The following is a 27,107-nucleotide window of genomic DNA, read 5'->3' on the forward strand; positions in this document are numbered from 1 at the left end:
AAAATAGTCTTCCACAAATGACACAAAAATCAGCAACTGTCACAAAAATGACGGTTTTAGGAAATAATAATAACATATAAATATAAGATTTAAGGTTAAGTGTCACAGACAGGCACTGGAAGCTGGGAGTATAGACAGCAAAAACAGAAAAAATATTCTTGTTTCAGCTATCATAACATTCACATAACTATTAATATGCATGAAAAGAAATTGAATGGAAACACAAAATATGTATAAATGCTTATCCAGATGCAATTGTGCACACACATGTGTCAGTATCATTCAGTGACCTTGAACAAGGCAAACCACCACTTCCCTAAGTCCAAGCTCAGCTCTGGATATAGTATCCTTAAACGTCTGGTTCTTCAGGTCATGGGCACATTCCCGGAGACGTTCCATTTAGGCAACTTCTGAGTTCCCAAAGTGAGTGTGGGAAGAGCTGGTTATCAAAAAAACAAACCTGTGTCCATGTTGTGCTACAATCCCACTGTAATAATCATGATTACAGCATTTTCTTTAGAAAAGCAATAGCCCAACTGTCCTCTTACATTTCTGTTTTAGGATGGGGTTGTAGGTTCAGCAGTCAGATTGTTCATACCTAGAAAGAATGTATTTCTAAACAAAGCCTTGGACACAGCAGAGGAACTAATCTCCCCAATGGGAAGTGTATATATTAGGCAAACGTGATTGAAATAGTCCGGGATTTACATATCTCTTTTCTCATTAGTGGTATTGAGTGACTGGATATTAAATAACAAACATGCTGAAAGTGGGTTTGGAGAGCTCAAAGCATCCAGGGTGGATTCCTGCAGGGTGTAAGGCCTAAAGTTAGTGCTTTTGGGGCAGCTACAAAGGCAGCCTCACTGAAGCCCTGATGTTGTCTTTGGACCTATAGTTCCTTCCTGTTCATGGAAATTCTTCTACAAACGAAAAATGTTTCAGTTGTAGCAAAAAAAAAAAAAAAAGGTTAGTTTGTGTTGAGCCATGATGGCTGACGATGCAATTTTATATCAAAGCAATGTGCTCCGCCTGAAATGAATTAATATCTAACAAACATTGGTTTAAAAAATAAACAGTGGTAATTAAACAAGACAATATTTCTGTGTGAAAAGCACGCAAGAAGCAAAATAGTGAACATGCTGTTAAATCTTTTTTTTTTTCCTTTACGTTTCTTGAACAAGTGATATTTGGTGATGTGTATGGAGGGGAGAAAAAAACAATCAACAAACAGCAACGTAAAAGCTGAGGCATCCCAAATCCAAACATACTGTCCAAAGCAAGGAAAGCAGTTAAGTGTCACATTTTGCTGTGAACAAGCTGACCATTGTGAAGAAATGCTGACCTCTGCTGGACATAAAGATTCATGGATTGGATTTTTTTTTTTATTGAAAGTATTGTACTGTACATTAGAAGCTAAGAAGCTAAGCTAAGAACAAATAGACCCTCTTCACAGCAGCCATTTGCACTTAAAATAGTTAAATAGTAGAGTAAACACAGGTGTTGCCAATGATACTAATTAAGGTCCCATTCCATTCAGGTCAAACTGAGTCAGGGTGCTGCTGTGGTGCATGTTGGCCTCCCTGGAAAGGGCCTGCTGCAAAAAATGGAACAGAGCCTTAATTAGTATCATTGGAAACACCTGTGTTGAGCCTACTATTTCAAGTCCAAATGGCTGCTGCGCAATCCTGTGTCCACAAGTAGTATATTTGTATTTAAACGTTTGGATTTTGTTTAGATCGTTTGCTTAAGGTGACCAAAAGGTGAGTGTTTGATCAAAATCAGGGTCAGGTTTTCTTGCATTTCTGTCCACTTGTTTGTAATTTACTTTACAAAATCTTTCCATTGTCCAGATAAACCTCAACAGCGTTTTTACTCAACACAATTTAAAAACTTTTCTTTTTCAGTCTGACTTATCATAGCACAGGTGTTATAACAAAATAACATGAACAAATTCTCTCAACAAAATGTCCCTTTAAGTCATGACAGTGTGACAGTGAGAGCAAACCGAAGGAGCAAAACTGTAATTCATTTTCATTCATTTGTAATTATTTATACCTGTGCTTTTTCAAATCTTGAAAGATCTTCTGATGTCTCTACCTTTACTCACACTGTCTTCTATTTGAGCTAGAAGACTTATTTTTTCTTAAAACAAGTACAAAATCAGTCAGTGGTGTAAGATTATGTTTCTTTCCTTGTTTGGGGAACTTTCTGGCCATTAGTGTTGACATCTTGAAATACAACTGAGCAATTAGACTGCTGTACTAGTGTCAATAAATGAGAATTGAAGAGAAATCCTTCAAAACAAATCCTTGAAAACAATGTCATTTTAATCAATCAATTTGCATTTTGTAAAACTTATTTAAGACTAAATTATGATAAAAGTGATCATTGCAATGCAATTTTAGAACAGTTTGTGTTTCATAGGCTTAACATGCTGCTAAGTGTCGTGTTTCATCCTGAATTTCTTCATTAAAGGGTTATACATGATGAAAAGATTTTGCAAATTGACTATTTTACATGTTCAGAGTCTACATGACCTAAAGTTTTTGTTCTGCTCAGCGGAGTGTGAGCACCCCCAGTTAGCTGCTCGGAGTTTACATTTCTCACCACTAGATGTCACTCATGTAACATTATAAACTTGCATGAGCTTGCATTAAAAACTTGCTACAGCAAGTACTCCCTTTGTTGCTTCAGCCAAAGTTGCTGTAAATGTGCACAATTTATTTGTTATTATTTATAAAAACTAAAAAAGCTTCACTGAGATCAGCTCATTGCAGGTAATCCAGTTCCAGATGTCATCATTCTGTTGACATGCCATGTTTTGATTAATGGCACCTCATTTTCAGTGCAGTCAAGATGCACGTCAGACATTTACAAGTTGCTTTCCCTTGGCGTCACATTTGCAGTTGATGGTGCGAGAAACGGAGGCAGACTGTGTGTGTGTGAGAAGGCAGCTCATTAGCTGTCCGGGTCCAGCAAAAGTGGTTGGTTTCTCCCAGGAGAGCAGCTCAGAGTTCTGGGAAACTCACCAACACGCCAACAGCTGCGACTCTACATGAACCTGATGAAAACTCTTCCTCTTCTTCATCTGAAGTACTTTGTCAGTCCGTCCCACCAGACTGTCGGGCCCTGGATCTCCATCCATCTGTACTCACATCATTTTGTAGTTTAACTGAATATAAAAGGACTTGTAGATTAAGAGATCACTGCCATCCGTTCTGTCTCTGTGGCCTAAGTGTGGATGTTTATGAGCATGTGTGTGTGCGTATGTTAAGGGGGAAGGGAAGTGGGCCTGGCTCTTCTGCTTCTTTCTGAACTTTTGACCAATGCTTTGGGAAGTTTTTTTTTTTGTGTGTGTTTTGACTGGAATATGAACAACTGCACTCGGCCTGATGACATGGCTCCAGATCTCTGGAGTCCTGCTGGCAGATAAGAGTCATGATCTGAATACATGATGGCGTGTATGGTGGGTAGTGTTGTCCACTGAAAAAAAAGCTTTGTGCCAAAGATACAGTTGCATCTGTGTTGTATCAGACTTCATTTTTCAGCAAGAAATGAAAGATGAATGAAACATTTATAAAAGTCTGAGAAGTCTCTCTGGAAATATGTGATGCAATATGTTCATAGTTTTGTGAATATTTGGACAAGTGTGTTATGTCTTGATTGATTTTTGACAGGATAAAACCAAACCAAGACATTTTATGATAGAATATTGATCTCTAAAGTTTCCATGCTGTTCCACAATGCACCCCTGGAGTTTGGTTACATGCACAAATGACACATATCTGCTTCTTACAGCTTATGAGTGCTGCAGCTCCTGGCCACCACTAGATTAATCTGCAACAGACATGATTTAAACTATCGAGATTCACAGATTTGCTATCTGCCCACTTCAGCCACGACAACTGATTTCATGGTGAAATAAACACACATGAGATGCTTCTAAATCATAATAAGGGGATTATTATGATTTTTGATTCAGCACAAGGAGAGACAAAGACATTTGTTATTAGTAAAATTTTATCTGAAATGCAAAAATATCAAAGGACAAACACGTCACAAATACAATAAATACTGTAGATCCACAATAGAAAAGAATTATGCTGCACATTTTTGCTTTGTGATTGAAATACAAGTCAAAGTAGCAAAACATCTATCTATCTTCACAGCAGCCATGTCGACATGAAATAGTAGGATCAATGCAGGCAACGGGCTAACGTGCACCACAGCAGCACTCTGACTCTGACTCTGTTTGACCTGAATGGAACAGAGCCTTAATTAGTGTCATTGGTAAAACCTGTGTTTACCTACTATTTCATGTCAAAATGGCTGCTGTGAAAAAAGGTCTATACTACATAGATTGCTGGTTGCTCTCTAAACTGTATCGAAGATCATTAAAATGACAAAACAAATAGTGGGGCTGATGTTTGTTAAACCCAAATCCGGAGGTTAAATCCAGTCTAATTGAGCTTACACACAGTGTAAACATGCCATAATACTAATTACAGCAAACATGCACACAAAAGAAGATATATCTCAAAACAAACTTGGAGTACTGCCTTTATTGTTCTAACCTACATGCTCTGAAAATACACAATCCAAAGTGTATTAAAGGTTGAGTTTAAAGTCATTGCTTAGCTACAGTTATGCAGACATTTTTCCATTTTCAGGAGGCATCAGCATTTTATATTGTCTGCAGGCTTCAGCAGAACCAAAGCTGGTGTTTGAAGAAGAAAGGAGTCCTATGCTGTTGCTCCACATAGTCTTACATTGGATGAGATGTCTTGGTTGTCCTCTGATCGCCCCGTCATCAAAAATGGCCAGGTCTGTTAAAGCAAAACACAACAGTAAAGAAACACATCCAAAAACTTTTTTTTCCCAGACTCACTATTGACTATGATAGTCTTGGTAATGAGATTCTCCATTTTCAGAATGATACTGCAGAAATAACAGGAATATTGTGGGGAAGCTATAGTGATTATGTCAAATTACATAATTAAGTCACTATAAAATTCAAACCTAGAGACTAGTAAAGTGATTTCCCATTTGTTTGTGCAAAACCCTAAAAGTACACAATGAGAAACGTCACTTCAATACTTCTTTCTGTGTCTGAACATTTGTTTGTTTTTGCTTTGGGTTTTTATCTTCATACCAGATTGACTGGGTGCGCAAAGCGACTCTCGAACCGGTCATCCTGCAGAAGCTGTCTCAGGTGAGAGATGTAGCTCGAGGCGAGTCGAAGCGTGTCCAATTTGGACAGTTTGGTGTCTGCTGGTACCCAGGGCAGGCTGGTTTTCAGTCTGGAGAAAGCTTTGCTCAGCACTCTCATCCGCGCCCTCTCCCTGGCATTGGCCGCGTTTCTCTGCGACTGGCGCGCTTCCTTCTGGTGCGCTCTGGAGGCTTTTCGGTCATGCTTGATCCTCCCCTCCCCGCCGTCATTTTCCAACTCCTCATCCGAATAAAGGTTGGGATTGTAGCATGCAATCTTCCGCGCGTTCCTCGCCAAAGCGGTGGCAGTCCTTGTGTGACATGTCTCGTAGTCCTCAGCATCACTTGCAGCAGAGCCAGTGGACATGGCTGCTCCACCTGTGCCTTGGAGGCGGACGCGGTTGGCACTTAAGGGACAGCAGCAGATTGGAAAAATAGATTCTCAGCTTGGTAAGAGTTTTGCAAACACCAGGAGGTTGGAAGTCAGCAGGCTACCGCCACTTTTAAATTCCCATTTGGTAACCCTACAACTTATTTCACCCTGAAATGTCACCACTTGACAATGCTGCAGTACCAACAGCTTAAGGTCAAGTCTGAAAATTGCAGCTCTCTCTAAAAGTGAAACATGCCTCCTTGCTTTGCTACCCCTCTAATTTAAGTGTCCTGGACTTGGCATCTGTACAGTTTTTTTCTGAGCCTTTCTCCTCCCCCTTTCCCTCCAATCCACCATGACCACAACTCTATCTCCTTGTGTATACTGTTAAAGACTTAACTTGCTCATCTGCAACTTGATGATAGCATTAATCCACGTAAATGAATGGCTTAGTATTGATAGTCTAAAGAGAGGTGTAATAAAGTTGCAAATTGACTATAAGGATGTTTTTACCAAACAGAGAGATAATCTTTCTCATATGGAGTGTGATAATAATACCAACAATTCACTGCAACATTTGGAAATGCACATATAGTAAACATTTCTAAGTCTGTCGGTTCCACAGATGTGTTTTGGTAATAGAAATGTCTTGAGGACCTTATCAAAAGTGCATAATCCTTTGCTGGTTTCACAGAGGGATTGGGTTTCTGCAGATGGAGCAGCCTTTCACACGCAGCCTGCGTGCACCAGCCCCAGCTGTTATCGGTTCCCATGACATCTGGAGCGTTGGCATGACAAGGGTGTGGCAGAAGAGAAGAGGCACCATCTTCATTCCCATGGTAAACATTTTTCACTGGGCATGTTGGCCATTTTTCGCATTTGTTTAGTGTCCCTCAAACTTTTCTCAGCGCATCAACTGATAGAGTTCAGACAGGGTAGTAAATTTTAGTGTGGACTGAGATCAAGAGCTAACAGAAGTCGGGGAAGAGAACAGCTCCAGGCCTCAGAAGCTACAGGATTGCAAAATGTGTTTGCAGAGATACCATGCTGCCTGGAAAGTTTCTGAGAAAAAAGTCTTTTTATTCCAGACTCTACACTTCATACAGAATCTCTGTTGTAGTCTGTGAGATTTGCAAGCATTACAAAGTAAAAGTAAGCACATTGCTCACTATATTAAAAAGAGAACGCTTTGAGGAAATTATAAGGAGCTTATGTGTGAGGTGTGGGAGCACAATTTCTCTGGATAAATGGAACGTTCTATGGCCGTACAGCACCCCCTCTTTACTTTCTCAAGATAGTCCAAGAAAATCCCAGGTCCCTGAAAAAGCTATTACTCCACATAATACGTGTGAAATTTGGATTTTTTTATGACAATAGCAAGACTCTGCCAAGAATTACCTAACTGCAGCGCAGCTGAGATGCATGCTTGATTTTGGTAGCTGGCCATGCCAGGGTCACAAAATGAGAACTACTTTACTAGAGTGGGCTCAATGCTGTACTGTACTTCAACAGTTCCCACGATGGGGTGTAATTTATCCCAACTTTTATTAAACGTCTAATATATAGAGCCTTTCAAAACCCATCATGCTTGCTTATTAGCTGTTTATAATGATGTTCCAGTTTCATTTCTCAGTGTCAAAATGCAAGTCACTGCGGTTTTTGTTCTGCACTTTTCCACCACTCAGATTTCCCTCTTTCACAAACCAGGAATGCTCCCTAATCCAAGGACACATTCCTATGTTTTCCACTTCTACTATCCCACTCCTCCATGCACGTTTTTCACAAGAAGACCTGACATCAGCGGGACCTCGGACAAATCTGTCCTTGTCCTTGGATGTGTCATGAGGTTGAGATATTAAGTTCCTGCTTGCAGTGTTTTACTCTTGTAAGAAAGAAAGTCAAAGCTTCAGGCAGGCTGCCATCTCATCCCCTGTCGCTGCATCCGTCAGCGAGCTGGATGGTATGACTGACACACTCAAAGGTGCAAGCTAAGGGATTCTGCTGTTGGATTTACTCCTCGTTTCATAAGCTGTCACTTTTTTTCTCTTTTTTTTTAAACATAACATGAAAAGGTATTGGCTATGTGACACATATTTCAACCTGCTGCTCCATTCACTGTCAACAAGAAGCAGGTTCAGATAAAACAAGGGTGCTCATTAGTCATTCTGTAGATGTAGCTCCTCAAGTAAGAGCAGCAAATATTGTCTAACCCATCAGTGTAATTGATGCTTACATGGTTATTGTATTTGCCCTGGGAATAATTAAATTCAGGGCCAACAGTAATAAATATCACTTGAAACTCGACTTGAAGGCAGCACTAGCATTCGTCTATCAGCAAAGACTTTCAGGGGTTGTGACCTCTATCGGGGCCCTATGCTGGAGAAGCAGAGGGACAGGTGCAAGATCATGATGTCAGAGGCCTTTCTGTGTGTCTCTCTCAATCTCCTTTGATTCCCAGGATTGCCACTGAAGCAGCTCGAGTGCACAAATCTGCTGAAATGCACAAATCAGAGGCAATAATCCATCAGTCACTGTGAAGTTTTGGAAGTTTTTATATTATTGTGTCATGCATTAAACCATGCCCAGACTGCATGGGCTTACAAGGCACCACACGTTAATATGAACCAGATCTAGAAAAGTTCAAACAATACTACAAAGAGTCCAGAAAATCAAGAAAATCTAATCATATTATTTATATAATCAGATTTTCAGACATTCATATCTTCAACAGAATTCATAGGTTACTCATACAGCATTTATAACTAGAAAAATCTAAGTAAAAGTGAGCTTAAAACTCCATCTTGCCGCCTTTAGCTAACTTAAACACATCAAATTCATTCAATCATATTCCAGAATCACTTAACATGCAGTACACATCAGTTTTCAAGCTGCCAAGAAAGTTGCTACAAGGCAAACTGAAACAGTTTAGTATAAGTTAAGTATAAGTATCTATGTCTACTGCAAAAATGCTCTTTATGTAATGAATGCATTCATATAGATATAGACACATAATACATAGCTTTTGATATAAAAGCTTGTTGGACATGCCACAGTAAGTCATCCACACATGCGAGGTGTCTTCTCAGCTTCTGTTGGAGCTTTAAATTATGTCTGCATCTCAACCAACAAATTGACATTCAAAGGAGCAGTGTGTAGGATAAAGGGGGATCTAGTAGTTTTGTTGCTTATTTAAACTTGTTTCACTCTCTCCTTCCTAGTGTGAAGGAAAAACTACAGTGGCTACGTCTGGACCCATCGTTTAGTTTGTCTGTTCCGGGCTTGGAAATCTGTGGAAGAGGGTTAGTAGCGTTCTTCTTTTCAGATAATTATACACTAATGAAAACTGGCATATTATATTACAATTCTGCCATATTCTGTAAACAGAGCCTCTGAAACCTTACACACTGGACCTTTAATGAAAACTGGTAAGTTTAATCATTAAAGACATTGTAGATGTCTGATGATGAGTTGTGATAAAAGGTGAGGGGGGAAAAAATCATATTTGAAAGATAAGACTTATTGAGCATAAACATGCATAACAGGATTACAGAAACAGCTACTGTGTGCGTTATTTAAGTATGACATCATTGCGTACATGCCACAAAATGACTTTAACATTCAACATCAGTGGGTCTCTGGTGAAACCTAACAGTGGACAGGAAAGGTTACTGTCAGCCGGTATGCAACAGTTTGCAGTATTAAACCACACGTTAATTAGAACAACATACTGAACCCTGAAATTGCTTCAGATGGCCGTGTAGCCTCTGCCATCAGCATGAGAATGGGTGACAAGACCAGAAAGGCAATATATAAAGTCTATTTACAATTTTAATTAAATTAGCTGTTACAATGTACAGTATGAATATAGTAGATATGAGGGCTAAATCTTAATATAGTGAATAACATTGTGCAGTAGTCATATAATTCTAGTTATAGGTAGACTTTTATAATGTAGTAATAATTCGCTTTGTCGTTGCTCATTTCTTCCTGGACTCAAGGGCCTTCATCAGTGGAACCCACCGAGACACACTGTGTCCTCGTGGTTTAGCCTGACTCAAGCTCGGCCACATGGCGCCCCTGACGTTCACAGGACCATCCTGCTCGTCGGCCTCCGCAGAGATCTCCATCTTCTGGATGATGAGCTTCAAAAGGTTGTGCTGCTTCTCCAGCGTGTTTGTCATCTCCTTCATCCTGAGGAGGAAAAGATCAGTTCAGTAATAGACTTCATTTATACTTGATCTATAATCAAGTATAAATGAAGTATAAATGGAGTAGTCTATAATCAGGTTTTTTTTAGGTTGATACTACTGAGCGGTTCCATGTGCTTATTATAGCAAAAAAATACAGTGAGTCACATCCTTCTGTGAGCAGTTACAGGCTTTATCAGTCTTTGTCACCACTAGGGGCTGCTCATGCATCAAAAACTACTATTAATTTTCTCATCAGGCCATAGCTGTTGCATTCTTGATGGTAGTTCATTGTATTTGAAGCAGCCTATTATTACAGAACATTTAACATCTCAGTAGTAGTAGGCCTACTTGGCACAGTTTTTTGTGATTCCAGGGAATCAAAAATCGACTTTAATGTGATTATCATGTGTACCCTGTGTGGTTTTGAAGGTGGGCCACCATCAAAACCTTGTGTGCTTTACCTGTACTTCTGCTTTTTGAGCTCGTTTTCGATAGCAGGACACTGCCTGGATTTGGCCCGCAGATGACCCCAGACTTCATTTGCTCTCACATCACCTATGAGGAATTGCCTTATATAGTGCTGTTAACAAAAGTGATGAGGATTAAGAAAGAGAACTGACATATGTAACAAAGACAATCAATATGTTGTACAGTATACCTCTTTTTTAAAATATTATTTTTGAAGTATTGAACATACCTGGGAGCATTTGCGATTAGGGTAGACAGTAACAGAGCTCTTGTCAACCCGTTTCATAAACCAATAAGGCAGCCTGTCTTCCAGAGATGTGTGGAGTTCAACCTGTGGTCAGATATTCAGAGTTTTAGTCAGAGGCGCATCTGGTCAAGGAATATCTTATTCTCTGCTTGACCTCATGGTACACAAGCAGGATAAAAGATGTAAAGACTTTGGTACATACCTGCATGGCTATTCTTTTTAGGGCAGCATTTCTTTGTACTTCGGCAATGTCTCCAACTGCTAAACCAATCTACAACACAACCAAACACAAATAAGAATCTTGTCATCTGTACAGCAATTTAAAAATATGAACTAGTAGCTTTTACAGAATGTGAGAGATAGATGTCTATAAGGAGAGAAAACACACTGTTGTACACACTTACCAACAGGTTCACCAGCAGTATTGGCATGAGCAGAACAAAGTTCACTAAAATCACATAAGTCAGAAAACTAAAAGGTAGCTCATGTTTCAGAAAAGGATCCAGGAAGTTATTTTGGTAGTTTAGTTCCCCGGCCATCATCACAAAGGTTTGCATCACTGAGAGATGTACGCTGTCAAACTCTTTCTAAGAGTAAAAAAAAAAAGAATGAGTTAAATACTGTGGCACTTCTTCAAAACAATTCATTATGAAGACTAAAATGAGTACTGCGAGCTTAGCTTAGCACCAATACAGAAAACAGCAGGAAACAGCTAGCCTGGCTACTGGCCTTTATTCTACTTAAGTCAATGACAACATCTTGGAAATGAATAGTTTATCATGAAGTGCATTCATGCTTCCAAGAGCATGAAGCCTATGCTATTAATGACTAAATTGCCTTTCATCAATTCACAGTATTAACTTAACATTCTTAGCTCCACTACTGATCATCAGTATATTGTTCATTCTGCCACTGTGTGAGTTGAAACACTGACGCTTATTAGGCCCATTCAAGAAGGTTGATTATTAGTTTCTTCTCCTACCTGGTTGAGCATCAGAGCATAAAACGCCAATCCGAATGCTAACAGCAGGTACAAGAACAGCATTATAATACGGAGCAGTGTCTTCATGATCTCCCAAAACATTACAACATAGATGCCAACACCCTCAAACCTGAAGAAACGGGAAACCAGTGCACCAGTTAGTGGCCCCTACACCATAAAAAAAGACATGATGTTGAAATGGCACTATTAAGTCAGAGTAAACAGTACCTCTGGAGATAAAAGAGAAATCCAATCCAAGAATTTAAAACTGCCATTGCCCCTGCTTGCCAATGCCAAGAACCGTCAACACTGAGCATGATGGGAATGACGAACAGAAGGGAGAGGATGGCCGTACACCAGTCTGACTGGTTGGAATAATCCTTGAAGTAATTCCAGCGCTTTCAAGTGACAAGAAAGAAAAAATCAGCAGAAATACAAAATAATTCGACAGACCAACAACTGTGCAGACATGAGCAACATTCAGGTATAATATTTCATTTAAAGTGCCGTGCACAACACTTTAAGTCTGTATTACTGAACATGTGATATGATATAGGAGCATTTCTTATAGCTATGATCAAAATGACTCAGGTAAAGTGTGAAGGACACATCCTGACACATGTGGACTGTGATCCTACACATCTATCAGCGGGTGATCATCCATCACACCTGATTGCTAGTGTATCTACACAGACCTGGTGCGGAACAGATTTATGAGCACATGCTTCATGTGAGGTAATGACACTTGCGTAACAGTACCAGTTGTGTTATCTGCACCACTTCCTTTCCTATGGCGTAGATGTTCATGACCACGACCATCACCATGCAGAAGGACAATAACAGACCTTGCTGTGAAATCAAGAAGATTTACTTTATCACTGCATCATAATGACAATGAATGTTGTTTATAGTCACCTTCATTGCAACTCTTTCCAGTTTAAATAACTTTTTTACTAGCACATATACATAGATAAGCAGCTGTAACTCGTTCACATATTTGCTTGTGTATTTTGTGCATATCTGGTGAATTAAAATATATATTAGCTAGAGGGCAGAAGAGTTCATTTGCAAAAACAGATGCACAGATTTCTGAAAATGAACAAACCAACATCAGTTTGATTGGTATTCCCTTGAGTGCACAATAAAAAAACATTTAGGAAAATAAATCAAATGGAGAGATATCTGTTTTTGCAAATGAACCCCATATGTTCAGGGGCTTAATTTTATCTTGGGGATCAGGATGCTTTGAGAAGTCATCGTGTGAATGCCAATGAGTAGTCAAAAGCAGGTTTATCAGAGGCTTAAGAGAACAAGTCATTTTAAATGGTTTCTAGCTGTTCAACCTATGCTAACACAGAGATTCTTTAATAATGATCACTGTCATTAGTACCTCTATGAAAGATACGGGCACCATGGCGATGTTGTGCTCTCCCGTGGCAGTGATGTTCAAAGTGGGCTTCAGAGACACTATCAGGTGAGTTAGGGGCAGCAGGCTTAACAGGTAGAAAAACATGTTGAGCAAATGAGCCTTGCTGCCGTAAGCAATCCTGTGGATTAAAACAATAGACAATAGACAATAGACAATAGAAGGAGACAGAGTAATTTCACCATTAGAAGATTGACAAAGTAAACAATGTATTGGTATGTGCTGCATTCAGCAGAACAAATCTTTTTTTTAAAAAAACAATCTGATCAGCAGTCTCAACACATCAGAATGAGAAATGTCGCTCTTGGGGGTTAAATCACGAATACGCACCACTTCATTGCTAGGTACTTTTTGCAGACGGGGTGGTTGAGGAGTTCAATGCGGTTGTACTGCACCATTGCCTGCACAAACAGTAACAGAAAAATAGCCTGCTGTTAATGGCACATTTGGTACAAACGGAAAAAAACAATCTGGCAGCTAAAGCCTAAAAGATTTAAAAGTGTATACAGCTTATTGATCTCCACAGACATAATGTAGGATTACATCCGCAGGCATAAACATAAAGTGTTTTTAACATTTGGTGGTAGATGAGATGATTTGCATTTTTCTATTCAATTAAATGACACAAAGCCACCGTGTATTCGCAGAAGTAGTGGTTGCTGTGTGAATTACCTGCCTATTTTTGCCATGACCTGTCCCTGTTAATTCACTGCTGACAGCCAACAGCAAAGCATAATAAGAGGTGCTGACCAAGGCGGCCAACAGTACAACAAATAGGGGACACTCAGAACACATTTAGCAGCTTGTCTATAAGCATGCATATCCAACATATGGCAGTGTTAACAGGAGGAGAGCAGCAGCCTGACTTCACAGCTTATTCCCACCCGGACCCTCATTGGGGTCGAGGAGGCCAGGTAGAAACCTGCCATTCCTAGGCTTCTCTCCCTTGAGGGAGAGATAGAGGCCCAGCGGTGTAGCAGCAGAAATATGTTCTTTTCTAACTTTTTAAGGCAGCCTGACACACTGAAGTACAAATTTTTTGCTTTGTCAAAGCAATGACAAATATCATCTTCATCTTTGTCATCAGCTGTGGGACAAGGGCTTTGGAAAACCACACAATTAGGTCTCACTAACCAGGACAAGGAAAATAAAGTCCCTTATCACAAAGCCATAAAGCTTGGCTATGTAGTTTTCACTGTCACTGTGGAAAAGTGAATCGAGAAAAGTGGCACCACTGTGAATGAATAGGCTAATTCTGATTGGATGAGCCCATATTTGAGCCCTCAGATACATGAAGGTCAATGATAAATGCTGGAGTAGATTATTTGTACACTGCTGCACCAAAATCTTATCTAAATAAAAAAGTAAGTTGCTTACGTTGAGTGCTGCTAGTGGCTTATACTTCTTGTTCATGTCTGGTAACTTCTTTGATGAAATGGGAGGTTGGAGCCATTTGAAAATGTATTCAATCTGCAAAGCAGAAAGAGTTATTTAGTTTGTTTTGGTATTCTTTTGTACATTATAGATATATATTATAGAATGTGTACTGTGATGTTTTGATTGTGTAATTTGTAGCTGAATTACATGGTATTCACTACTGTTTGAATCATCATCAGATTCCCTCACACAGCGGTCCAAAAGGTGCTATTAGAGAAAACAGAAGAGACAGTGACAAAGGGTCTATTCTGAAATAGTATATATATATATATATTTTTATATATAGCAGAAAACTGCTGAAAAATAGAAGATTTTAAGACTAATGTGCACACAGATTTCTAATACGCATGTTTTTTTCTTTGCTAGTGGCAACCTCGCAGGTCTCAGGAAGAAACTCAATCATGTTTAGTATCGGACATCCCTGGGTGGAGCCGGGGATGAATGCTCCCAAAGCCTCAGAACATCTGGAAGAGGAAGAATATAGATGGATTGCAAAGCTAGTACAATATGTGTAAAATCGAAACATTTTGGACAATGGTGCTACCCAGTGGGACAATCACATTTATAAGGTTCTTTCGTTAACAAAACAACATTGATTTACAAATGTGTTAAGCTGATCTTTTTTCTCTATAGAACAGACCATTGTATTAATATACCTGTCACTGTCAATTACAGCGTTGACCACATCTTTTCTCCCGTTCTGCAGAGCTTCGTGGAGAAAAGACGTGTCATTCTTGTTTAAGACGATGTCTGCTCCCCGAGTCAGCAGGAGCTTGACTGCAGGCACATGCCCTCCCTTTGCTGCGATGTGGAGCGCAGTGTTCTGGTATATCAATATCAGGAGACAGTAATAATAATTTATTATGTATTTATCTATTATAGAGCAGTGATATCTGTATTATTCAATGCTACTAGTAATTCAGCAAGTCATACCCCATCCTCATCTGTTTTATCCAGTAACTTGAGATGGGCTGACAGGAGAATGTCCATAGTTTGTGTGTATCCTTCGGATGCAGCATGGTGCAGACAAGTCCAGCCCTTGTAATCACTGTAAACAAGAATATATAGTGTATATGTACTTTTTTAAATTTTTGATGTACGCTTTCTCTGTGTGTTTGAGTTTACCTGTGAAAGAGAGCTCCTTTGCGCAACAACAGCTGAACCACCTTGGTGTGCCCCTCTCTTGAAGCCAAATGGAGTGGTGTCAGGCCTCGCTCATCACCTTCATTTAGCAGACGAGAGTCTGTGATGGTCTCCAGTAATCTGTGGCATGTATTGATGCGCCCATACCTTAAAGAAGAGACAGATGAGGAGAAGCATTATGATGTGGAAGAACTTTCCCCACTGTTATGATCTGTTGATCTCTAAAATGGAAATGCTTTTTGTACGCAACCGACAGCACAGCTAAGCCAGAGGCCCGGGGGCAGTTAAAGCACAGTTCATCTTGGCGGTTGAGTGTCTCACTCACAGCTGTACACCTAAGATTGCTCTTACAGGGCTTGAACTTGTAGGTAAAATATAGTTAAAAAGTGCTGGGGAGAGTTGATGACTAATGGTGCGGCAAACTGGGGAGAAGACATAAGCATAAGTGACACATTGGCTTGCGTTATGATCGTTCATTGTCTCAAAACCTTTTAAGAAGGTCAACAGCACTTTGTGAGTATGGTGTGAGTACAGCGGGACTGCTGAAGAAAGGAAATGAAGTGTCTACAATAGTTAAGATATGATATCATAGCATGGCCTTCATTTACCCTCTAGCTTTAATGAAATAGATGGTACATGATAGAAAAATCAATAACAATAATGTTTAATGTCCCCTCATATTAGTAACATTTCTTCACATGTGCCTCGCTAATTGAATTCTATTCTTGTGACAATTTCTTTGGTCACTGTATAATAGATTTGTCATAGCAATTAATCATCAAAAGAAAGTGCTCACTGCATTAATACAGCAGTGAGGTAACAGTCTTAAATAGTTCATTTTTCATCTGACCACTGTTGTTCAATTATAGAGATAGAAGTCTTGGCCTTGGACGTCCACTGAAAAGTCATTTTTGATTAATGTTACATACTCTTGTGGTATCGCTGATCAATACACAACACTTGTTATAGAGTAACTAGAAGAACAATGTCAGAATGTGATCTTTTTAAGACAAGGAAATCCTCTTGAGCAGACAGTAATTGCTCCAGAGTTTCGACAGTAAGACAGTGGGACTCATTTCTGAGGATGTGAATATTGCAGCTAGAATGTTGTAGCTTTAAAATAACACAACAGAAACAAGTACATAGACAGCATCCCACACTGGTCAATGTCAACAGTGGTGACATTGCTGCAAGTTTTTTGATCAAATTTGCAAAGTTTCAACAACCTTCAGTGGAAATCAGGTCGAATCAGAATCGTCTAGTCCAGTGGTATGGAAAGTCATGCCCTAAGGGACCAATCAAACTCACTGGGCAGCAAAGTGCAGGGCAGACTTCTTGTCCTTGGACTTGCATGCGAGGCCGACTTCCCCCGAGAGGCCCAGCATGTTCTTCACTGAGTCATGGATACCCAGTCTGCAAGCGTAGTGGAGTGGGGTGCAGCCCTCATTATCCTCACAGCTCAGCAATGCCTTCACACTAGTATGCTAAAGTTAGATACAATATAAACACAATTATGTATGTACATACATTATATTGTAACAGTAATACATGTATTAAACAAAATGCACAAATGCAAAAGACTTAAGCATGCTGAGGCTGTCATGCAGCATAAAGGGAACATATTATATAACTTCTACCATGGCTATAGTTACACGCATACATACACACCCACACACACACACAAACTAATAATAATAATAATGAAGTGTAATAATATTTGATCACTGATACAGCGAGATCCCATTCCCAGTGTAAATATCAGCCTTCCTCTGTGGCTCATTTTGAAGGTGTCATTGTAGCTTTAGGTGTAGCTTATAATGTTTTAAAGGATCATCTGGCTTAGTGAGAGTATAATGAACCTCATCAACCAGCCTTGAATGTATGCAGCTAGGCTCAAGGCAAATTGATCAAGGACAGAGTAGTAATTAAATTCCAATCTTAATGACATCTTTGTCTAAGCAGCATATAGCGCATTTGATGACTCACAAACAGGCAACATTGATCGCGGGTACCTGCAGTACTTCTTGTGGGAGGTTTTTCAGACCCTTGGGCTGTAGGATGGCCAGGTGAAGGAAGTTACAGCCACATCTGTCTTTCACGTTTACATTTGCCCCTAAAAGACATGAACATGCATGAGTGTGCAAAGTGTGCATGATCAGGCATTTGGTAAAATACTATGAGCATTGCTGGTGATGAAGTACAGTACGGTAGCTCACCTTTTGAAAGTAGCAGAGCCACAGTCTTCCATGCTCCACAGCTCGTAGCAAGCAGTAAGGGAGAGTTTCCTTTGCAATCAATGCTATTAGGGTCTGCACCCTGAGGACAGAATGCACAATTCACCTCCTTAATTACAACATTAATTTAAACAGAGAGGAGACCATGGGAAAATTAGCAACATCTATATTAATTTCATATGCTTGTTCAACCAGAGTGGAGTTTGCATAGAGGGAGCATTGTGCACCGGTTTGCTGAGTTTTTCATAATGTCAGATCAGCCGTGTAAGTGTCCCCCCTCTAGGGGATCTATAAAAGATGATCATAGCCTCTCTTAATGTGAGGTGTGTAGTGCAAGTTAATGGATGTTGCAATCATTAGCATCTTCAGCTAACTTGCTTGGTCTACAGTAGGTGGTAGCTATCGTGCTCACTCTGCAGCCCGTGTGTCTAGTGTCTTGCACTATGTACGCTTATCCGTGAAAACTATGTAACGTTTTACAGCACTAAGTCACACACCACCAACTAATTCACTGATTTTGGTGAAACTGGGTCATATTTTATTGAGAAATAACAATGTCCTCCAGCTGCTGTGCATCAACTATTGATGATTTACAATTTCCTGATGGACAGTAAAGTAAACTGCTGTGAACTATAGCTGCTGTTAGCTACTGCTAGCGAAAGTTAGCTCAGTTTGTAAGCCAGGCTGTCCGGACTGTGAGCCCAGAAGAAACTTAATTAGTATTATTAACTATAACTATGTCAAAATGGCTGCTGTGAAAAAGGTCTATTGGAGGTTTTCAGGCCCAGGGTGTGAGTGAATGCAGACAGTGAGTGGAGCCAGTGTGATGCCAGAACCAGAGCTGGGTAACCGGATAATCTGACCGAGCTGCTCTTTTTATGGACATAGTGACGGAGGCTAAAAGAACGAAGGTGATGTTGATGGAAGAAGCTAAGAAGAGAAAAGGAGAGAGGGGTCGAGCAGTACCAGAAGTACTGGTAAGTAATATTATCAGTATCATTATCAGTATAATGACTGATATGTCTTGTGTTGTGGTATTTACTTGATGTCTGGCTATAGTTGTTGAATTATTTTTGATAGTAAGTAATGTACACAGACACGCAAGTAGAAGAAGTAAATAGACACCTTCATTCAACTTCAAATTAAAGGTGTCTATTTACTTCTTGCATGTCTGTGTAGATATAACATGTATACATATATAGCTGTCCATATTTTTGACAGTGGCATTGCACTGGGGGGCGGTAAAGCGCAGAAATACCAATTTTTATGCAGTTTTGCTTTGAAATGAGTCAGTATTTTCAACTAACTCATGCAGCTAACATTAGCTTAATTTACTCGCTCGAGCTAATTAAATGTAATTTTAGCCAATAATGATGATAATAATAATAATAATAATAATAACAGACTAGAAATGAGAAGCCTGGTTTTCTCTACCTGCGTTTCAAATAAAGGACTCGTTTAAAAAATTACAAAAAACTTCAAGTGGTTATTCTGCCACCATTAGCGCAAACTGTGCATAGCAACAGTAACTAAGGGGGCAGCAGGCTTTTTAAGCCTAATAATAGACATTAATATATAACCTGTAAGGGAAATAATATATACATAGTTCTTATCTGATGTAAAGATCAGATGCAGGATGAGCTCCAGTCCCTGCGACCCTGATCAAGGATGTCAAGCGGTTACAGGAAATGGATAAATGGATGAATATACCAGATGTGGGGAAGAGGCAACATTAATTCAACATTGTGTATTCAAAAGTGTATATAATTTGTGTATATACTATGAAAATCCTTATTTAAAAACAAACAAACAAAGACACACTAATACTAACATCATAGTATTACATCTGCAATGGCCGCATTTGTTAGCGTTAAACCAAATCAAGCCTAAATCTTTTGTAATTTGCTAATCTAAAAACAAACATATTCTCTCTAATTAGCCGGTCTTTGGTGCCAACTGATGCCACCCTCTCTTACTCTTCGTCTCTGTAAGAGAAACACGCTATTTCCTGTTACAGTGTTTGCCAACAGAATGAGTTGACAGGAGATAAACTTGGACCTCCTGGCTACGAGGTATAACAGATGGTGACAGATGGTCTACAATCAATGGGTAGCATGTTTAATATGTATTATAAACCAATAGGTGTGTTTAAAATGGCAGATTTTCTTTCATTGTGGTAAAGGGAATGCACATAGTAACATGATGCAGTTACTAATGAAACCCAAGGAGTAGTGAAAACAGTTAAAGTTGAAGTTGAAGCATTTATTATAGAAAACAATGCAGTTTTGCCCTGTGCCCACAGCTGTGGGGTTGTGTGTGTGTGTGTGTGTGTGTGTGTGTGTGTGTGTGTGTGCGTGTGTGCGTGCGTGCATTATTTACCAAAGAAATTAGGTACTCTGCCAGCTCTGTGTGGTCAAATATGGTAGCCCTGGAAAAGTAAACGCAGTTGTTTTAAAACCAGTCACACAACAAGTGATTTGTGAGTCAAGGTCTTACCAGTGCTGTCGCCCAGATGTCGAATAAGGATAATCTAATACTTCGTCAGAGCATGATATAACAGCCAGATTTTCCTGCGTGGTTACATCTTTTTATCTCCTGGATGGTAATGGCTTACTTAATGACGCACATTAACAACTAGTTCCTGGTATTTTGCATCAAGATACTTAAGTGGTGGAAAGATGATTTCAGCAACTGAATCATGGTCAGGGGAGACTTTGAATTCTTGAAGTCTAAATCCACAGATGATGGGGAAACACAGGTTATAGGTTAGACATATTGGACATCAAAACAGCTATTAGGTGGGTTTAGTGTGAGTATTTCAATAAGAATAAAAATGTAGGGTATGGACTTTTCTTTCCAGATAATAAAAAGAGGATAAACGGGGTTATTTAGATTCATTCCCTTTCCCCCTGTCCTCGTATCTGGTCTTACTCTGCTGCTGTCTGTGCCAACATAAATAGCTTTAAGATAAAATCAATGTGCGAAGCATATCTTTATTACTGTATGTATTCATATCATCATTATTATACCCAATTAAAAGCTCTGTGTTCCGCTAGCCATACCCAAGGGTTTTATATATTTGTTTCTCCTGTTTGTCACAGTGCTATAGTGTTGATATTATGCCCATGAAATGATCTTTACACGGCATGAGCAAGCAGTTCAGATGGTAACCACAGATATGATCCATCTACGTCAGCTGAAGGAGAGTTTTATTATAGTGGATGGTGAGATGCAACTAATAGAATCTTTCTTCATTTTGGACTCTCTCAAAGGTCAGCACTGTCAAGATAGTTTAGAATTAGCCAATAGTGCAAATCTTCTATTCAAAAAACGCCTAAATTTGAACTGTAAAACGTAAAACTCAGTGTCATAAATGTTGGTATAACCAAGTCTGATTCAAGTCTTGCCAAATATGCCAGGCCGAAATTAAAGCACCAGGTTCAGGATGTAATGGCACATCATGCAGTAAGGCTCTCAGGCATTCTGTATTGCTTTCAAATATTTATTTTCCTCTGAATCCACTTTTCAGTTTTAATGTTATCCCTGCTGAGTCAACAAACGTGCACCATGATTTACTCTCTTTTGTGTCTTTTGTTTTGGAGGAAGCAACTTCTTTAAATGTGCATGATTGATAAATGTATTAAGTTGAACTCAACTCAATTAATATATGAACCCCCAGACTTTAATAGCTCATGTGTAGGACATGCAAAACACGTCCCACATGTGTGTGTTCTGGAATGAGAAGTCACGTACATCCCATATGTTTGTGAAACTGCTTGAAAACAATAGTACAACACATTTTGTTCATATCCGAATTAAATGATCAAATGAATGAGACCTTGTTAAAGACTTTAAATAGTTCTAAAAACCAAAAAAATCAAGACTTCAAAGTTTAAATCCACACAAGCCACAATGAGTCGAAATAACAAGAAGTCTTTAACATAAAGGATTACTTTTGCAGGTTTCGTTCTTGTGCTTTGGAGAGTAGATCAATGCTATGTGTTAACAGAGTGAAATTACCTAGTATCCGTATATCTTGAGCCATTAGCTAAAACCCTCTCGCGCTGAGAGGGTATGTGAAACTCATTTTCATTTTCCTTTCTGGCTCCTCGATGGTTATCACTGTCTATAGTTCTTTTTCTTTCCGCTTTATGGAAGATTGCAACCATTTTGATGTCACCGTCTACTTTGTTGTGTTTCTATAGATTTGTCAAAATAAAAGTCTTCTGCTACTTTTGTGTTTTTGTTGCAAAATGGGATTTAAACCTATGGCTATGAACAACAGGCCTCTAAAGCTTGCTAATTAAACACATTGTATATTGTGTGTTTTATGGGGAATGTGACAAAGTGACTGGTGGCCTGGCAAAATTGCAATAATGTATCTAGGCGGTTATTGTGGTCGGCAAAGAAATAGTCCCACACATAACAAGCCATGTTATTGATCTGACTCTCAGAAAGAAGCCAAATGCGCATATTTTCCAACGCATCAAATCATTATTTCAAGTCCTAAGCTTCAGCTTAAAGCTCAACTATGAAGACCAGCTAGAGAACGTCATCACAATGTATGCTATCAAGTCAGAGATATAGAGCAACATCTGCATCTTAATATTTTTGAAACCCCGTGGATACATCTACAGAGAGCTTACATACATGCATTCATGGCAGTATCAATACACAGAATTAAGAGAAGCAAAGTATTTTTAATGGAATGATCAATGAACTACAGAATCAGGGTGGAGGGATCGGGGGAGCACACCTGTGTAGAGGGGTCTGACATGCCCCATCAGTTAGGTTAATGATGTCTTCCACTTGGTCAAAGGAGGACAGCATCAGCTTGACCACCTCGGTAGCACCCTGGATGCAGGCCAAATGAAGCGGCGTGGACCTGTCATTCTGGACAGCAATAAACACGGATGCATTATGAGCGATGAATAAACACATATAATGAATATTCCCATGCTATTCGAGCACGATTATGTCTGCTCCATTCAGAGACGCTGTGACATACTGAGTTAGACAGAGCAGAACATAAACACTCACACAGGAATTAACATGCACGCAGGCTCTCGCATGTGCTCACTTACACACACACATATATTGTACACTTCCCCAGTGTAACATTAGCAAAGTAGCTCCCAGACTTGCTGGCTGAACACAGGGGGCTGTAACACAAGCCTTTAATGAGATAACCAGAACTGGCAGGAGGAGGCCAGTGATCGCTCCACTCAGCTTCACTGTGTAAGTGGAGGTAATTTGTATCAATTTAGCCAACCGAGGCTATTACTGTACTCACTATTCCTGCTGCAGCTCTGGCCACCACCCCAGGGCTAGACATAATGATCACTCCCAGATGGGCGTGATATGACTGACGTACTCTAACAGTACAGAGAGCTTTTGCCTGCTGCACAGGTGTAAACAAATGAGATCTAGTTGAAAAAGCAATGCAAATCTAAAAAAAAAAAAACAGATGGAAGGTGAATAGAAATATTTGCAGGCTTCAGCTGTTAATATGTTTATTTGATGCAGCATGGCATGGAAAACAGCGGTGGCAGCCAAAACGAAGCAAAGTACAGATTTACATGATATGATTTTCTGATTTTACTGATGTCAGTACCTGTTGCTGGTCAATTTTGGCCCCAGTAGCAATGCAGAGACGGATAGCCTCCATGTTCCCACCACGTACAGCCAGATGGAGGGGACTGCTCTTGGACTTATCCAAATAGTTGATGTGTTTTTCAGTTTGGTGGCCAACCTCCTCTCCTGCCAGCAGAGAATTAAATAAGATTTTATTGTGGATCATATTAAATACATATTAGGCTCACAAAGATTTCTTAGTGCTCTTTGTTATATTTGTTTTTATTTCTAAAATTCTAATAGCAGGACCTCTAGTACCTTCCTTCTTTGACTCTAATATTCAGGTTAGTGGAAGGAAGTAATGAGTAAGTGTGTCCATTCATGGTGGGCTGTCTGTATAAATTCCAAAATAGCACGAGAATGTGAATACCGTTTAATTCCCTTGCTGAACGATCACAGCTATATCATAAATATTTTGTGCTCTGCCTAAACCTTCGTCCAACAACACAGGATTTACCAAATAGACCTCCCACTGTGGATAAACACACTGTCAGCCTGTAGCATCTGGCCTGTGTACAAAGTAGCACAAGCATTTTTCTTCTAAGCGTCGCCGGCGGGCTGAGGTGAACTCTCATGTGATCTATCGGTTAAATGTACTATTTGGCCTTGTGAAAACTTTTTTTTTTTTTTATCATTGTCAGCACTCTTCGTTTTTAATGACAGATCATTCCTTTTGTCATACCGAACATTAGGATCACTTCCATGGCTTTCTTTGCACCTGCGAAGGCAGCTGCGTGGATGGGGAAATGGCCGAGCTTGTTCTGTTGGCAAAGCCGCGCTCCATTCTTTATCTTTGACAGATAGGGGAGAGGATGGAGGGAAAGACAAACGGAGGCAATTCTTTATTAGAGACAAAGCTGCTATAGGATGGCAATCAGTATAAAGAACAGTTACGTTATCTGTTCTGCACAGCTGGACAGTTATCCTTTACAGGGAGAAAGCACAACTGAATGGATACATGTGTCAGTCTTGTGTACATACCAATATGCTAAGAGCCTCAAAGTTGTTGATGGAGCAGGCCAGTATCAACGGGGTGTTCCCAAGATCTCCCTGTAGATTGCTGTCTGTAGCACTATAGGACAGCAGCAGCTGCATGGGGCAGAGATACAAGTTAACAGAGAGCGCCATCCTTAACTGGCCAGCATCCTGCTGCAGCTGTGTCAGTTTGTGGACAACATCCAAATGCCAAGGGGACGATGGGACAAGGTCTTTCCAAGTAGACTCAGGTTTTGTCAGATATGTAAACAATGGTCGGAGTTGTTGTATCACATATCATTTTGTCTTCCTTTTGTTAAAAAGTCTTTCTATTAATTTGGAAGAGATGAGGAAACAGTTTAACATTGGTCTTCACTGTCATGGGTTAGACAAACACAAACTTTCCATTAGTCAGTTTAGTGTGGCTATTTTACAATACATGGGGATGGGAAACGGCTGAGCTTGTTCTTTTAGAAAAGCTGTGCTCCACGCTTTAGCTTCTTTAACGTTAAGAGAATGGATGGAAGGAAAGACAAACACAGACATTTCTTTGTCAGGCACAAAGCTGCGGTGGGCTGGCAATCAGTATTGAGAACATAATCTATTCTATATAGCTGAACAGTTATACATAGGTAGACAAGGCAGGCAACTGAATGAATATATGATACTGAACAAACTCTTATTACAACCGCCAAATGAGTCAACTGGGAACAGGTAACATCTCTATTCTCTCTCTACATATAACAATATGTACAGATACATACACAGAGGCTCATACACAGAGGCTCATTTTAAGAATAACATAAGGTCTCCTAATTTTAGCTGATTATACACTAATGGAAACATAATTATGTATATTATATTTAATTTCTGCCACATTCCACTAAATCTAATCTATATTAGCTGTAATTGCCATTGGTAAGAAAAACACACTTCATCAGTATTTATCTATGAAGTTTGTGTGGGAATATTATCTTAAAATATTGACCAGTGTATGGACTGTGCTGTTTGCACCTAAATAAATCAAGTGCCTCTGCAGTAACAGTGTTATCTGTGAAACACTGGAGCACTTCAAATAAATTGTTATTTCAGCGGGGCACTTTCAGCCCCCTCACCTCCACCAGATTGTTGTGTCCGAGGCTGACAGCAAGGTGCAGAGGGGACAGCAGGGCCATGTTGAGGATGTTGGGGTCGGCCCCCAGGTCCAGAAGAGCCCTGCAGCTGTCCGCCTTGTTCTTCTCCACTGCCCAGTGTAAGGGCACATTTCCCTGCTCATCACAGCTGTTCAACTCTAGGAGGGGATACAACAACACATGCAGGTTCACACATATACAAATGCATTTACGTAAAGATGCATATACGCACAGTCAGCTCTTATAAATACCAGACACAGTACTTTGTAATGAAACATACTTCTTTATACAGTAACTTAAAGACAGAATTATGGTGATGTATAATACACATATTTCACCTGTGCTGGAGTGCAACTTATGATTGATGACTGAGGCTTGCCTACCCTGTGTGTCATTGACACTGGTGATGTATTGGATAAGGGTGATGTAGCCCCCTGCGGCGGCGTGATGAAGGGGACTAGCTCCACATTCATCTTTCTCACTCAGGACCTCTGGGCTCTTCCTCACGAGGTTCTCCAGGAGAGCCAGGTCACCCTTCTCAGCCAACTAGATGGTAAAGTGTGATATAATAGGAGAGGATGTTTCCATGGTGAGAATGAATAATTTTTATTATTAACAGCTAACAGCTATTGGTGTCTTATTTATGTTACAGTGATATGCATGACATAATTTCTATTTGTTTAATTCCCAGACGACTGGCTATATTTTTGAGTACTCACGTAACATTATTATACAATGCCAGACTTATCGTTGGGTCTCTGTTCAGTTCTTCACAATGATTTTCTTTAAGGTTACACAAGGTTGGGATTACTGATGGGTTGTTACATAAACACTCATCATATTGAAAACACTTCAAAGAGAGAAACCACATCTTAAAATGTTTTTTCTAGACCTTTGTTGTTTAATATTTGTTGATTTTTATATCTATTTGTGTATTTACTATGATAAATTAGTTCAAATAGTTTATTTTTCATTCAGTTTGTTGACAGCCTCACCTCAAATATATTAAGGTTCGCCAGGGCGGGATCCTCATCCTCTATCACATATGTATAACAACTGGTCTGTCGGGTAACCTCTCTGCTGAAGTTCATCACTCAACTCAATGAACTCAACAAATCCTGGGCGCCCACATGAAGGGTGATGACACGTGTCTAGGTGTAACCACATACGAACACACACAAGGATGAACACATTTGTATTTAGGCAACAACAAAATGTGAAAACTAGAAACAAAACCACCAAAGTTTCAATCAAGTCAACAAAGTGTTTAAATCCTGCTTTACAAGCTAGAAGAACGTAGAGTGTAATATGACTGAGGGGGCAGATAACGCCTTAAGCCATAGGCTCCTCTTGCCATGAGGGGATATGGGCACAGATTACTTTGTCTTTACCCAGAAGGGCATTCAGATCCGTTGAGTGTTTGGAGGTTGAAGCCCTTCTGTTGAAGAAAGCAATTATCTTCTTCACAGCTGGGGGGCAGCTCGTTTGAGTCAGTCCCGGGTGTCCTTGGGTGATCCTGGGTGAGCGAGATTGAGAAAGACCTTGTAATTGTATTGTATGAGGCCCTAAGTCACATTAAAAGGCCAAACAGTAAATTATATTTTTGGCGAGCAAATTACTTTGCTCAATTCTCATTGGAAATCACCTCGACCTTATG

General features: G+C 39.7%; 3 protein-coding genes and 1 long non-coding RNA gene across 4 annotated transcripts in view; 2 read left to right on the forward strand and 2 right to left on the reverse strand.

The window, feature by feature from the left end:
• Positions 1–1,662: 1,662 nt before the first annotated feature.
• LOC113744498 (uncharacterized) lies at positions 1,663–9,690 on the forward strand. The gene is made up of 6 exons (XR_003461595.1): positions 1,663–1,760; positions 4,700–4,824; positions 5,156–5,212; positions 6,276–6,420; positions 8,800–8,880; positions 9,580–9,690. It is a non-coding gene; the product is annotated as an uncharacterized LOC113744498 (long non-coding RNA).
• On the reverse strand, positions 4,724–5,657 carry msc (musculin (activated B-cell factor-1)). Its single transcript, XM_019263200.2, has 2 exons — positions 5,153–5,657; positions 4,724–4,826 (listed from the first exon to the last, which is right to left on the reverse strand). Exons 1-2 carry the CDS (start codon positions 5,573–5,575, stop codon positions 4,743–4,745), a joined length of 507 nt encoding a protein of 168 aa, XP_019118745.2. The 5' UTR covers positions 5,576–5,657; the 3' UTR covers positions 4,724–4,742.
• Positions 9,520–26,667, reverse strand: trpa1b (transient receptor potential cation channel, subfamily A, member 1b). Its single transcript, XM_010733895.3, has 27 exons — positions 26,446–26,667; positions 25,834–25,996; positions 25,433–25,608; positions 24,324–24,431; positions 24,025–24,133; positions 23,323–23,468; positions 22,465–22,601; positions 20,088–20,136; positions 17,691–17,790; positions 17,487–17,587; positions 16,783–16,958; positions 15,457–15,621; positions 15,265–15,379; positions 14,988–15,154; positions 14,705–14,795; positions 14,479–14,538; positions 14,272–14,364; positions 13,225–13,295; positions 12,859–13,015; positions 12,228–12,317; positions 11,697–11,866; positions 11,469–11,598; positions 10,891–11,073; positions 10,689–10,757; positions 10,469–10,570; positions 10,233–10,351; positions 9,520–9,772 (listed from the first exon to the last, which is right to left on the reverse strand). The coding sequence occupies exons 1-27, from the start codon at positions 26,539–26,541 to the stop codon at positions 9,559–9,561; spliced, it is 3,357 nt and encodes a 1,118-aa protein (XP_010732197.3). The 5' UTR covers positions 26,542–26,667; the 3' UTR covers positions 9,520–9,558.
• The window catches only part of kcnb2b (potassium voltage-gated channel subfamily B member 2b), a 110,287-nt gene continuing 101,765 nt past the window's right edge, over positions 18,586–27,107 (forward strand). Inside the window, exon 1 of the mRNA XM_027274357.1 lies at positions 18,586–18,685. The gene's annotated coding sequence lies outside the window, so the exon portion shown is untranslated. The remainder of the gene's footprint in view (positions 18,686–27,107) is intronic.

This window comes from Larimichthys crocea, chromosome XXIII, assembly GCF_000972845.2.
Source record: "Larimichthys crocea isolate SSNF chromosome XXIII, L_crocea_2.0, whole genome shotgun sequence".
Classification (NCBI taxonomy): Eukaryota; Metazoa; Chordata; class Actinopteri; family Sciaenidae; genus Larimichthys; species Larimichthys crocea.

What these genes read in the sequence shown, in the direction of transcription:
- msc (XM_019263200.2), bottom strand. Translation starts at nt 5,575, where the DNA reads ATGTCCACTGGCTCTGCTGCAAGTGATGCTGAGGACTACGAGACATGT. An exon ending in TTGCGCACCCAGTCAATCTG is followed by an intron (nt 4,827 to 5,152) that starts GTATGAAGATAA and finishes TTGCTTTAACAG; the next exon opens with ACCTGGCCATTTTTGATGAC.
- trpa1b (XM_010733895.3), bottom strand. Translation starts at nt 26,541, where the DNA reads ATGAACTTCAGCAGAGAGGTTACCCGACAGACCAGTTGTTATACATAT. An exon ending in CAGAGTACCTAATTTCTTTG is followed by an intron (nt 17,791 to 20,087) that starts GTAAATAATGCA and finishes TTCTGTCCTCAG; the next exon opens with GGTGCAGACCCTAATAGCAT. An exon ending in GCCCTGCACTTTGCTGCCCA is followed by an intron (nt 15,622 to 16,782) that starts GTGAGTTTGATT and finishes CTCTTCTTTAAG; the next exon opens with GTATGGGCGCATCAATACAT.